Source organism: Balaenoptera physalus (genome assembly GCF_965194825.1).
Source record: "Balaenoptera physalus genome assembly, chromosome: 7".
NCBI classification, from domain to species: Eukaryota; Metazoa; Chordata; class Mammalia; order Artiodactyla; family Balaenopteridae; genus Balaenoptera; species Balaenoptera physalus.
In genome coordinates, this window is record NC_138886.1 from 98,911,737 (window position 1) to 98,924,138 (window position 12,402).

General features: G+C 37.8%; 1 protein-coding gene across 1 annotated transcript in view; it reads left to right on the plus strand.

The window, feature by feature from the left end:
* LOC309665145 (contactin-associated protein-like 3) overlaps nt 1–2,101 on the plus strand; it is an 81,417-nt gene extending 79,316 nt beyond the window's left edge. The window contains exon 4 of the mRNA XM_082471387.1: nt 1,845–2,101. Coding sequence (XP_082327513.1) covers nt 1,845–1,913 — 69 coding nt within the window. The 3' untranslated portion in view covers nt 1,914–2,101. The remainder of the gene's footprint in view (nt 1–1,844) is intronic.
* The last annotated feature ends 10,301 nt before the right edge of the window (nt 2,102–12,402 follow it).

Genomic DNA, 12,402 nt, shown 5'->3' on the forward strand with positions numbered 1-12,402 from the left:
CAGGGGAGTCCCTGTACTTTGTCTTCTATAGACGTTTATTCATCTGTAGTAGCCTGTAGTAGTCAGGTGTTAAGTTTAAAGCATTAATTCTGCTATCTTGCTTTTTTAGCATTTTTGTGAATGAGATAAATCTTTGCTTTTACTTATTTGTAAAGAGTATATTATATTACATTATATATTTGCATTTCTGAAATTTTTATAGCTAAGACATGATAAAAACATGGGAAGATCTGCTAAACTAAAATGGGGAATTTTCTTCTAAAACTTCGATCTAATGTCTGTGAAATAATCCAGAAGAGAAGTAATAACAAGCAGTTTTCTTTATAAACCAGGGAACATCAGTGAACTCTTCCTTGCATTTCAACCAGTCAGACTGATTGAATTCATATTTAGGTGAGAGTGATTACGCTGTCGAGACAATTAAGTGAGGTGATCTAAGCCAAGTGCTTGGCTCAGGGCGTCATTTATGGGAAGCTCTCCACAAACACACAACATCATTATCATTATTATTTCATGAATAATTTGATAATATATTTGCTCCTGGCTTGGGTTCTTCTCTCTTGGATACTTTTGCTAGCACAAAAATTTTTTTCAATTATTGTAAATTTCACTAAATTTTGGAAACTGATGATCTTTTGTTGCCTAAAGGTAAAATACCATCGGATTCTGATTTGAAATGGTACATAGAAAAACTCCTCTCTCATGCAGTTAAGAAGTGATTCGTTAGCAGTGTGCAAAACATTCAGGTAGAAATAGTGCCTCCAGGAGTCTCTATTTCAGAATTCCCCAGATAAGGGTAAACTCCCTACTCCCTCATGTAAACCGACATGTTCATGTTATTGTAGCATGGTCTGTCATCCCGTTGGTTTGGAAGGAAACTAGGATGGTAGAAAGAAAGATGCAGAAAGATGCAGTCCAACTTAAGTAGAACCTTTTAAAAAGTGACCCTGTGATACTAGCCCATTAAAAGCTCCCTTAGAAACCTCTGACATCCCCAGGGTCAAACGTGCCTCATTCAGTGGCTGTTTCATTATCTCAGTCCAGTGGGTGTCATCCTAGGCACAAGCTCCACCATCACCTTTATTTTTGTTCTTCACTCTGCCCAGATCAGAAGCTGCAAGTTGTTAGGGAACCAAAAGTGCAGCCCCACTAGAAATGGGTAAAAAAAAACCCCAAATGTTTGTTTAGATGATATTATCTATCAGAGCTAGAGAGACAGGAAGCCGATCATGAGAGAAGAGTCTCTGCTGTATATTAATGTGAACTTTTCTGGAACAACATGCTCTCTTTAGCTTTTCCACATGTCTATAATCACTAAGAGCTGGTCTAGCTACATGAGAAAAACAAAACCAAAAGCCCCACAACTGCCTAGAAGCTTATCAGTATCAGAAGGGTACATCATTTTAAGTCCATTCAGTATAACACCATGCAGCTGTTAAAAAAGAATGAGCAACACTGAGATGTTCTGACATGGAAAGATCTATAAGACTTGAGTGGTTTAAATGGAAACAGGAGGTTGGAGAATAATTTGCAAAATATGATTCCATTTCTGTTAAAATGCATGAAGACAGCTCATGAGTGCACAGATTAAAAATATGTATGACTATGATGGTAAAGGACTAGAAACACATCCACTGATGGTGACCCCTGGGAAGAGGGTGGGCAGGTGGGTAAGAGATGATTTACATGTTTTACTCTGTACACTTAGTCTTGGAATATTTTATAAGAATGTGTTGATGTCTATAAAGTAAATAATAATAAGAGCAGATACTTAGCACTTACTATGTGCCTGGCACTGTTCCTCAAAGCATGCTTCTGAAGTGAATACTGTAATCATTTTACAGATGGAAAAACCGGGACACAAATGGGCTGAGAAAATTGTCCAAGACCCCCCATTTAGTGATCGACAGTGAGGTAAACAAATTTATTCAATAGCATAAAGAGGGTTGGATCACATGAGCTCTAAGATCTCTCTTATTTTTTTTAAACGTTTGTTGTTGTTGTTCTATTTTATTTTTGGCTGTGTTGGGTCTTTGTTGCCACTCATGGGCTTTCTTTAGTTGCACCCAGCGGGGACTACTCGTTGCAATGCACGGGCTTCTCATTGCACTGGCTTCTCTTGTTGCGGAGCACGGGCTCTAGGCATGTGGGCTTCAGTAGTTGTAGCCCACAGGCTCAGTAGCTGTGGCCCACGGGCTTAGTTGCTCTGCGGCATGTGGGATCTTCCCGGACCAGGGCTCGAACCCGTGTCCCCTGCCTTGACAGGTGGATTCTTAACCACTGCACCACCAGGGAAGCCCTCTAAGATCTCTTGAGTGATCATGTCTCAAAGGGCTAAGAGGCTGGGCTATGGATTCAGATGTCCCTTGTAATAATCCAGCTCTGAAACTGGCTAGTTGTTCACCGGGGGCAGGTAACTGAGTCCTTCTGAGCCAGTTTCCTTATCTGTACAAGGTAGAGTAGGCACTGCCTCACAGCATTACAAGTGAGGACATATAGGGAGGAATGCTTAGAGACCCAGTTGGACCCTCAGAGTTGGTATGGAGATTATTTTAAGCTCAAAACATTTGGGAATCAACAGATGCAGAAAGAGCTTTCCTTATTTGACTAAAAGCAGACATTTCTGAGAAATGAGGCTTCTATGATTCCCTCTTCAAGACAGGTCTACTCCCAGGAGAGAAATCAAGAGTAAACCTACCACAAATCCCCTCTCTGGGGAGATTCGCATAGAAGAAGGAAAGACCCCTTGAACGTGCAGACACAAAATAATCACAAAATTATTTATCGTTCATTTATTCTTCTAAAAGAATAGAAGTCCTTTCTTCCACTTTCCTTTTCTCTGCTAAGTTAGATATATAAACCTCTAACTTTAAACATTTAGTGAGATAGTTACTTCTCTTGTTAGCTCCCATATATATGAATAAACTTCTTCTCCTGTTAAACTATCTTTTGTCATTTTAATTTGCAGGCCCCTAATTACTAAACCTAATAGGGCAGAAGAAAAGTCTGCTTCCTGACACTAGCAATTGGTTGGTGAATGATACCATCATTGCCTGTGACTCTGAAATCACAAGATCATAGATTAATCTGCATATCTAAAGAGTCCAACCTGTACTCTGAGGTTAAAAATAAGATCATCAAAGCATACTGAAGTATGGATATAAACATTTCGAAATGATAAAGATCTGGCTGTACACATAACATGTTTCTTCAATTCTGTAAAATTTTATGTAGGTGGAAATTTTACTGCAGAAACAAACTCAAAGACTGAAATTACATGAATAGAATATGGTGTAGCAAAATTTAGAGCTGAGCAAATGTGACATATAGTTAACGAGATGCATGCTTTGTATTATGTCACATTTTAATTAAAAATGAATGGTAATCAGTTCACAATAGTGACTTCAGTTGATCCTGCTTCTAAATGGTTAAAGCAAAAGTAAGCTCCTGATCTGCTCTTCAGAAGATTAACTATGGCCATGGTAGATCTTTTTCTCTTTCCCTTTTGGAAGAGAAAAGGGGAGGGTGTCCCCAGGTGACAGGGACTGGAGTCTTGTGCGCCCAGCACACTTCCCTGTTGGGAAGAGGAAGGAGGAAGTATTTGCTTACATTTCCCCCAGTGCCTGGAACCTAAGCTGCAGCTTCCCTAGAACATTGTTAATGATGAGAAGGATCTCATGGCAGAGGGATGGTGGCCGCCGTTCCTAAACCAGGAACCTGATGCCTTCCCTGTCTTAGATTGTGGAGTTTCCTACCAGAAAATCTGAAAAGAAAGGGTTTATGGGAAGCAGTAAATGCAGAAGTAAAAGACAATTTTTTTTTAAGCAGATATTCATTTTTAATTATTTATTTATTTATTTATTTATTTATTTTTGGCTGTGTTGGGTCTTCGTTTCTGTGCGAGGGCTTTCTCCAGTTGCGGCGAGCGGGGGCCACTCTTCATCGCGGTGCGCGGGCCTCTCACTATCGCGGCCTCTCTTGTTGCGGAGCACAGGCTCCAGACGCGCAGGCTCAGTAGTTGTGGCTCACGGGCCTAGTTGCTCCGCGGCATGTGGGATCTTCCCAGACCAGGGCTCGAACCCGTGTCCCCTGCATTAGCAGGCAGATTCTCAACCACTGCGCCACCAGGGAAGCCCAAGACTTAAATCTTTAAGATTGAGAAGGAACCCAAATGTCTCAGATACCATTGAATAGGGCTATAAACAAGTTAATTTCTTTGGCTTTTTGTTTCCTGTGCTGCATTACAAATACAGTAATTCCTTTGTTTATGACAATATAAATAAATTTGTATTTATTTATAATAAATATTTATGGATATTTATTTATGGATATCCTCAATTTATGGATATCCTCAATATCCACTCATTCAACAAATCTTTGAGAACCAACTGTGAGATATAATTTTTACATGTTTTGGAAGGTTTCATCCTTGTAAATCAAGTCTAACTTGTGCTGCGTTAAAACAAAAAAAGAAACAGCCTAGTTTTCACACTCCTTTAGGTCATTTAGAGAATTATTGTAGAGATTCTTCTATCTTCGTAGCTAAAGAAGTATCAAATACTTTTATTTTCCATCTTTGGTGCATTTCTAGGATTGGATTACTATGTGAAGTTTTGAAATAAAATTGCTGTTGTAATTGGCATTAAACATCATTTTAAAGTTCATATATAAAATGAAGCATCGAGAAAATCTTAAACACAGTGAACAGTGGTTCAAGTTATAGGTTAGATTCTGGAGTGAGGTGAACCTGTATCGATGAGAGAATTTAATTCATCCTCCATAGACCGTAAAATGAGTAATAGAACTTTCATCCACAACACATGCTGAATAGAAGGGTGTTTTCCATCTTAATACCTCGTTGTTAGCTGTTTTAAGATCTTTTCTTTCTCTCTTTCTTTCTTTCTTTCTTTCTTTCTTTCTTTCTTTCTTTCTTTCTTTCTTTCTTTCTTTCTTTTTTTTTTCCCGCAGGCTTCTGTTTTGGAAAACCTGAGGCTAGCTGTACGGTCTCAGCTTGGATTTACTTCAATCAGACTTCCTATGGCAGGCAGATCCAGCAACATCTGGAATCGTATTTTTAATTTTGCAAGATCACGCCATTCAGGGTCATTGGCTCTGATCTTAGCAGATGGGGATGAGGTTGCCCCTAGTCAGAGTACCAACAGAGAACCTGAAAGAAATCATACTCACAGAAGTTTGTTTTCTGTGGAATCTGACGACACAGACACAGAAAATGAGAGAAGAGATACGGTAGGAGCATCTGGCGGGATTGCAGCTCCTTTGCCTCAAAAAATCCCTCCCACAACAGCGGTAGAAGCAACAGTGGGAGCAAGTGGAAGTTCCTCCACTCAGAATACCCGAGGTGGTCACACAGAAACCGGACGGGATGTGACAAGTGCGGAACCCCCAAGTGTGAGTCCGGCGCGTCACCAGCTCACAAGTGCGCTAAGTCGTATGACTCAGGGGCTACGTTGGGTACGTTTTACATTAGGGCGATCAAGCTCCGTAAGTAAGAACCAGAGCCCTTTGAGACAACTTGATAATGGGGTAAATGGAAGAGAAGAAGATGATGATGTCGAAATGCTGAGTCCAGTTTCTGAAGGACCTTCAGACTTTGACGCGAATGACTGTTCCAGACCTCTTCTTGATCTTGCCTCCGATCAAGGGCAAAGGTTCAGACAACCATATAGTGCAGCAGACCCTGGAGTAAGACCAAGTAATCGCGATGGCCCCTGTGAGCGCTGCGGTATTGTCCACACTGCCCAGATACCAGACTCTTGCTTAGAAGCAATGCTGAAAAATGAAACGAGTGATGATGAAGCTTTGTTACTTTGTTAGGTACACGAATCCCATCAGGGAGATTGGATACAAGTTGGAGCAATATCCATTCATTGTTTTGGAACTTTACAATTAAACTAGTTTTAATTTAAAAAGAGAAAAGATGCAGGGTGATTTCTTACTATCATATGTTAGCCTGCATGGTTAAATTAAACACCTGTAACTCTATAAACTTTAGAGTTTACTATTGTAGCAGCTAAAAATGCATTATGTATTCAGATTGTTCAATAATGTTCTTCCATTTGTTTCTAATTGTTTTCATCCTGGTACTGTAGTTCGCAGTAGAGATATGGCTGCAGAAACTCATTTGACTGTCAGTTTCTATCTATCCTATGTTAAAACGTTTCTTTGTTCAAAATAATACCTTCTTTTAATTGAACCCTTTATGCTTTTGCCAATACATCTTGTAACTTAATATACGAGATGTTAAGGTGGTTAATATAAAAAGAGAAAAAGTCCTTATTCTCACCTGTTTTTATTTGTATAACATCTGTCTAAACATTATTAGATTTCATAATATGAGCTTGTCAAAGGGAAAAAAACTGTCTAAAATTTTTTCTCATGTTTAACATGCAATGATGTGAAATTTAGATAGAGTTAGATAAATTAATGGCAAAAACAAAACTCTTTTATAAATTTTCTAATGTTGACTTTAATACTCTAATATGGTACAAACCAAATGGTAAAAAGCCCAAATCATTTCTTTTTTTATCTCTATTTAAGGACAGAATTAAGCGGATGAAGATATTCTACTATGCATTAAATCTTGAACTTTATAAAATATGTACAAAAATTGTACAAGATAAGTTCCGACTGGTAATGTCTTTCCCTGATACAGGGTTATGCTTGTATTGGACCCTAGGGATTTGCACTAAAATCATATCAAGGTCTCAGATGAGTTTAGTGCAGAAGCACTATCACTTTAAATACTATTATTTGCTATCATAATGACTATATATTTCCATAGCTTATGGGGGGGGGGGGGCGTGAGGGGGCATTTTTATGACAACTTGAGGTTGCTTTGCTAGTTTCATATTTATTTGTTGTATTTAAAAACTGCATTATAGTAAGAAAGTGATTTTTCAATATATTTTATTCATAAGGGGAGGATCATGCTACATGTTGAAAAGCAAATTAAGAAATCATTCAGATCACCTCCCTTTTTTAAGTAAAATGAATTGCAAAACCCCGCATATTTTTTTATTGTCAATTCCCATTTATTTATTCTTTAGCTGTCTGTTTTAGTAGCTTAATGTTTGAGTATGAAAAATGTATTTGTGTATGATTATTGCTATTTATTAAATTTTAAATACTTTGCTGAATGTCATTTTAAAGCATGTTTGAGGTCTTGTGTATTTGTCGTGTTATGCTGTCAGGAAGAACTGACTGAAATGTTTTACTATGTATCAAAAATTAAAATGACTTCTTTTTTTTGTATTGCCTTGAGGTACTTTTTAAATCAAAGTTTCTATTTATTTTTGTTCATTTGGTGCATATACAATTTCAGGCCATGAAATATGCAGTGTGTCTAGAAGAAAAATTAAAGAGGGGATGTCTTTCTTAACTCCCTTATAGTAAAGTAGTAGCTTACACCAGTTCTCAAGGGTAAAAAAATCCCTAAGGACCTGGACATTATTTTGCCTTTAATTGATGTGTCTTATAAGAGTCAGTAACTATATCAGTTCTCTTTTTATATTATTTTCAGATACATTTTAGACCCCTATACAATATTTTACTGGCAGAATTTGGGTTACCAAATTAACCTTGTTTAGGTCCTACTAATTATATACTATTATGTATAGGTTTTTTGTTTTTGTTTTCTGACATATATTTTAATTTCTTTGTTTAATTAACTAATACATCTTCTTGATTCAAACAGTAAAAAAATTAAGTCTCTCTCCTATCCCTGACAGCCATCTTCTAGTTCCCTTTCAAAGAAATAGGTACCAAGACCAAATTCTTGTATACCCTCCAGAAATACCATATAGATACATAAATGTATCTATATGTATAAATGCTATATGATGTAATACAAATTGTAACATACTATGCATTCTTTTTCTGCACCTTTTTTCAAGGGAAAAAGTGTATCTGCTACTGGTTGAATGTTAAAAGTACAGTTGGGTATTTCTGTTATTTGACTTTTCACATTTAAAAATTTGATCTATCCTGAATTTAAGGCTCCAGTTTTTCTTCCTAGGTAACTACCTAGTTACTGCAAGGCTGTTTATTAAATCTGTCCTTTCCTTGCTGTTGGAAATGGCCCTTTTATCGTATTGCAGATTTTCATATTATGTGGATGTATTTCTAGACTCTAATTCCATTCTCTTCAATTGACTTGCCTTTTTTTTTTTTTGTACCAGTCCTACACTGTTTTAATAACAGTAATTTTTAAATGTTCAAATATTCTTGCTTATTTCTCCATTTGAACTTTAGAATCAACCCTTTGTGTTCCACAAAACAAATCCATTGTACATTTATTTTTTTGGACAGTTTTACTTTTATAGGTCAACTTGGGGAAATTTGACATCATTATCATGTTAAAGCTTCTATCTAAACCATGGTGCTCTATCCAAAAACGGTTCCCAATTTGTTCAAGTCTTTTTTGTTGTTTCCTTCACAGATGCTTCGCATTTTACTTTACAGAGATCTTGTACATGTTTTTCAAGAGTTCTTAGAAATTTTATTATTTTTGTTACCACTATTAAGGAAGTCCTTTCTGTTTATAATTTAGTCTGATTTTAGTATATATGAAAGCTAATGACTTATTTATGTTAATTTTCTGCCCAGCTACCAGACTCTCATTTTCTTATGGTTTGTAATAGTACTTCAGTTAGTTCTTTTGTGTTTTCCAGTTATACAGTCATGTCTTCCAGTTTGCATACCTCTTTATGTCTTGATTGCATTGTCTAGTACTTCTAGAATAATGTTAAAATATATTGGCTATAATGAACTGGGTTGAGATATATACATTTAATCATGTTAAGGAGTATCCATTGATCCCTATTTTAAAATAAATTAGTCAAGAATGCATGTTGAATTTTATCACATGCCTTTTCATTTTCTGTGGAGATGATCATACGATTTTTCTCCTTTGACCTTTTAATATATTTTGTCATTTTGAACCATCCTTGCGTTCCTGAAATAAACTACTTGACCATATGTATTATTCTTTTAATATATTTCCAGATTATGTTTCATATTTTATTTAATATATTTGCATCTGTATTCATCAGTGCAGTTAGTCCTGTGTGTGTGTGTGTGTGTGTGTGTGTGTGTGTGTGTTGCACGCTATCTTTAATAAGTTTTGTTATTAATTTTATGCTGGTAAATTGGAAATGTTTTTCCTTTTCCTGAGTTCTGGAACAGTTTGCACAGCATTGGAATTTTCTCTTCCTTAAAATTTCAGTGAATTTATCTGGTGCTGGTGGATGTTCGGCAATAGCTCTTTGACAGCTCTTTTAGTATCTGTTACAGTAATTGGTCTGTGTAGTTTTTATGTCTTAGCTAGGATCATCAACCAACCATTTTGTCCATGTTTTCAAGTTCATTTGCCTAGAGGTGAGCAAAGTTACCCTCCTCTTTTCTGCATATGGCTCTGTCCCCCTTACTATGTATTATGCTTGCTCCCTTGTTTCCTTAATTAAGATGGCTAATGGTTGACCTATTTTGTTGTTGTTTTTGTTTGCTTGTTTCCCCCAAGTGGTATGCTTTGAACGTCTCTTCTGTTATTTTTCTGTTTTCCAATTAATTGATTTCCTTAAATGTCCTACTTTTTGCTTTCCTTAGTTTATTTTGTCGTTTTTTTTTCTAACTCCTTGAGTTAGCATTCAGTTTAATCATTTTTATTTTTTCTTAATTATTAATATGAGATTTAAGGTGTGGACTTGAGTACTGCTTAAGCTGAATCACTTAGGTGAACTAGTGTTGTCATTACTATTATATTCTAGGTGTTCTGAAGTTTCAGTTTTTATTTCCTCCTTAACCGACAAGTTGTATAAAAGAAGGCTTTTCCCCTTTTTCTTTGCTGTTTTTTTCCCCCAGATAATGGCAGTTTGGTGTGGGTAGTGGTTTTGTTTTCTGACTCTTTTATTAGTTGTCATGTTTTGGCATCAGGATCAGAGAATGTTATGTGTATTCTATTTACTGTGGAGAGTTTATTGTCTTTTCTTAATTTTAAAATATTCCAGGATCACTTTAAAAAAGTATATTCTCGGTTTACAGGATATAGATTTTAATAGATATTACTCAGGTTTATCATGTATCAGTTAGATCTTCCCTCCTGTACTTTGTCTTGTCTTATCCATCTGTCTGTCAGGACTCCAGTGTTGGTATAAAGGAAGAGAGGGGGAACCAAGGGGCTGTGTCAGACGAGCTCCCAGGGCAAGATCCCCGCCTCAGGTCATGTCACTTACTAGGACTGAGAACATAAGCACGTGATGAGGGCAGTCTTCCAACAAGCTGTTGGGGGTTTGGCTGCTACTACTGCTTACCACCGGCATCCACCGTTAAGCTGGAAATAAATGCATACGACAGGTTAAAAGAATAAAGGAAGAACGAGCAGATTGACTTCACAAGGTGTTTGTCGAGTCCCTACCACAGACCCAGTAATGCTGACAGCGGTGACCTGCCTGCTGCTGCTCTCCATTCAAGCTGCTTGGCCATTCCCTCTCACCCTGCTGAATTCCAGGCAGAAGATGACAGCAACTTGATCGGACTCATTTTACTCAAGTGGGCCCTTGTTTAAAAGTTGATAGACATCTCTGCAGAAACTTCTTATGAGCTAGTCTCCGAAGGCCCAAAATGTCACTTACGCCACATTCCGTTGGTCAAACGAATCACTAAGGCCAACCCAGGTTCCATAGAAAGAGAGACTCCACTCTCCATAGCAGATGTAACAAAGAATTTGTGACGTCTGTAATCGACCCCAGGACAGTGCCTGATACGTAAGAAACACCAAGTTGCCAGAATTAATATTTTAAGCAGAAAAACAGTGCTACAGTCCCAGTAAGAAGTTCATTTGCCAAAAGGTTATCAAATTAGCTCCTCTGTCACGTCACGTACATGAATTGTGCATATCTTAGTTGATTAGAAATACAGTAGTGTAACAATTTGCTTTAGCATATTCGAATGAGAAATCATAGCATTGATGCAAATTTAGATAAGCATGTTTAGGCATTTGATGAATGTTAACAATTAGTTATTTTTCAGCTAAGTTTATTTCAACATGTTATCATAACCTGTAAAATATTTTTAAATTTATTAGAGGCAACATCGTGGATGAAAACAATGGAGCCACATTGCCTGTCCCGCTCCTTCCTATCGTGCAGTCTTCAACAAGTCCCTTAATCACTCTGTACTTAAGTCCTTCATCTGTAAATGGGGATAATAGGGCTGTTGGAAGATTCAATTAATGTATGTAAAGCTCTTGGAGCAGTGCCTGGCTCATTGTAAGGACTACATCTTTGCTATTATTGTCATTGTCTGAATGTTAAACAGAGAACATCTCTGAAGCTTGAATTAAATCAGATCTTGTATGTGAAAAGTCCGAAATGATTCATGGTTTCCAAAGGTCGTGAAGATGTGCTTCCCAGGTGCTTCTGAATGCAGCCGCTTCCCCTGGGATCATCGTGGAAGTGAACCGGCAGCTCAAAGTCAAAAGGGGAGCAAGAAAAGGGGGGGGGGGGGGGGAGGAGAAAGCAGTAGCAGCCCGCTTGTGATGAGTTGAAGGGAGCTCCAAGACCCAGGAAACAGGATCGTGCTGCGCTTGGGGCCTGAGGAAATTACCACAGTGACTGAATCTGGAGAAAAGTCTTCACAGGTCTCCTAGAACCTGGTAATTTTTAGACCACTTAGTTCTTCCATTGTAGCAAATGTGCATCCTCAACATCCAGAGGGAGAGAAGCCTCATTTTAAGGGTTTGGGGAAAGGATAAAAGAAGCCTGATGTCTCTGAGCAACTGCACCAGCCTTGGCCTGGCTCCCTCAACTTCCCGGTTCCATGAAGCAAGGGTGGTAGGCTTCTCCGTCACCCACGGAGTAAGACATGCCTAACTCATGGGCGGGTTCTTAAGTTGGGAATAACAACAGTGGTTGGGAGGATTAAATGAGAGTTAGTGAGGATTAGTGAGCTAAAATAGTGTCAGGTGAGTGCTCGGTAAACGATAAATGTGGCTACAGTTGATGATGGTCAGGTTATCAATGCACTGCTCACCCTGCTCTCTTCCAGCAGCAACTCTGTTTATGTCTTGGGCTTTCCTATAAGATTTCATTTGAACAAAGGGTTTTGAGAGTTAATAAAATTTAGAAACCAGTGCTAGAACATGACAAGACTAAGTTGCCGTATGCTAATCTAGGGCACATATGGTTTACTGATCATGAAGTGCCTTGAAAAGAATTTACAGAGTGATTTCAAGTAACGATACTGAGATGTCAATTGGAGTGGATTTTCCCACGTGCTGGAGGGAGGCTAAAGCCCAAGGAAGCTTAATATCCTCCAAAAAAGGGATATGTAAGCTTTACTAAGGAGAAATAATAGAGTGTGGTGGGAAAGCATGGACTCTGAAGT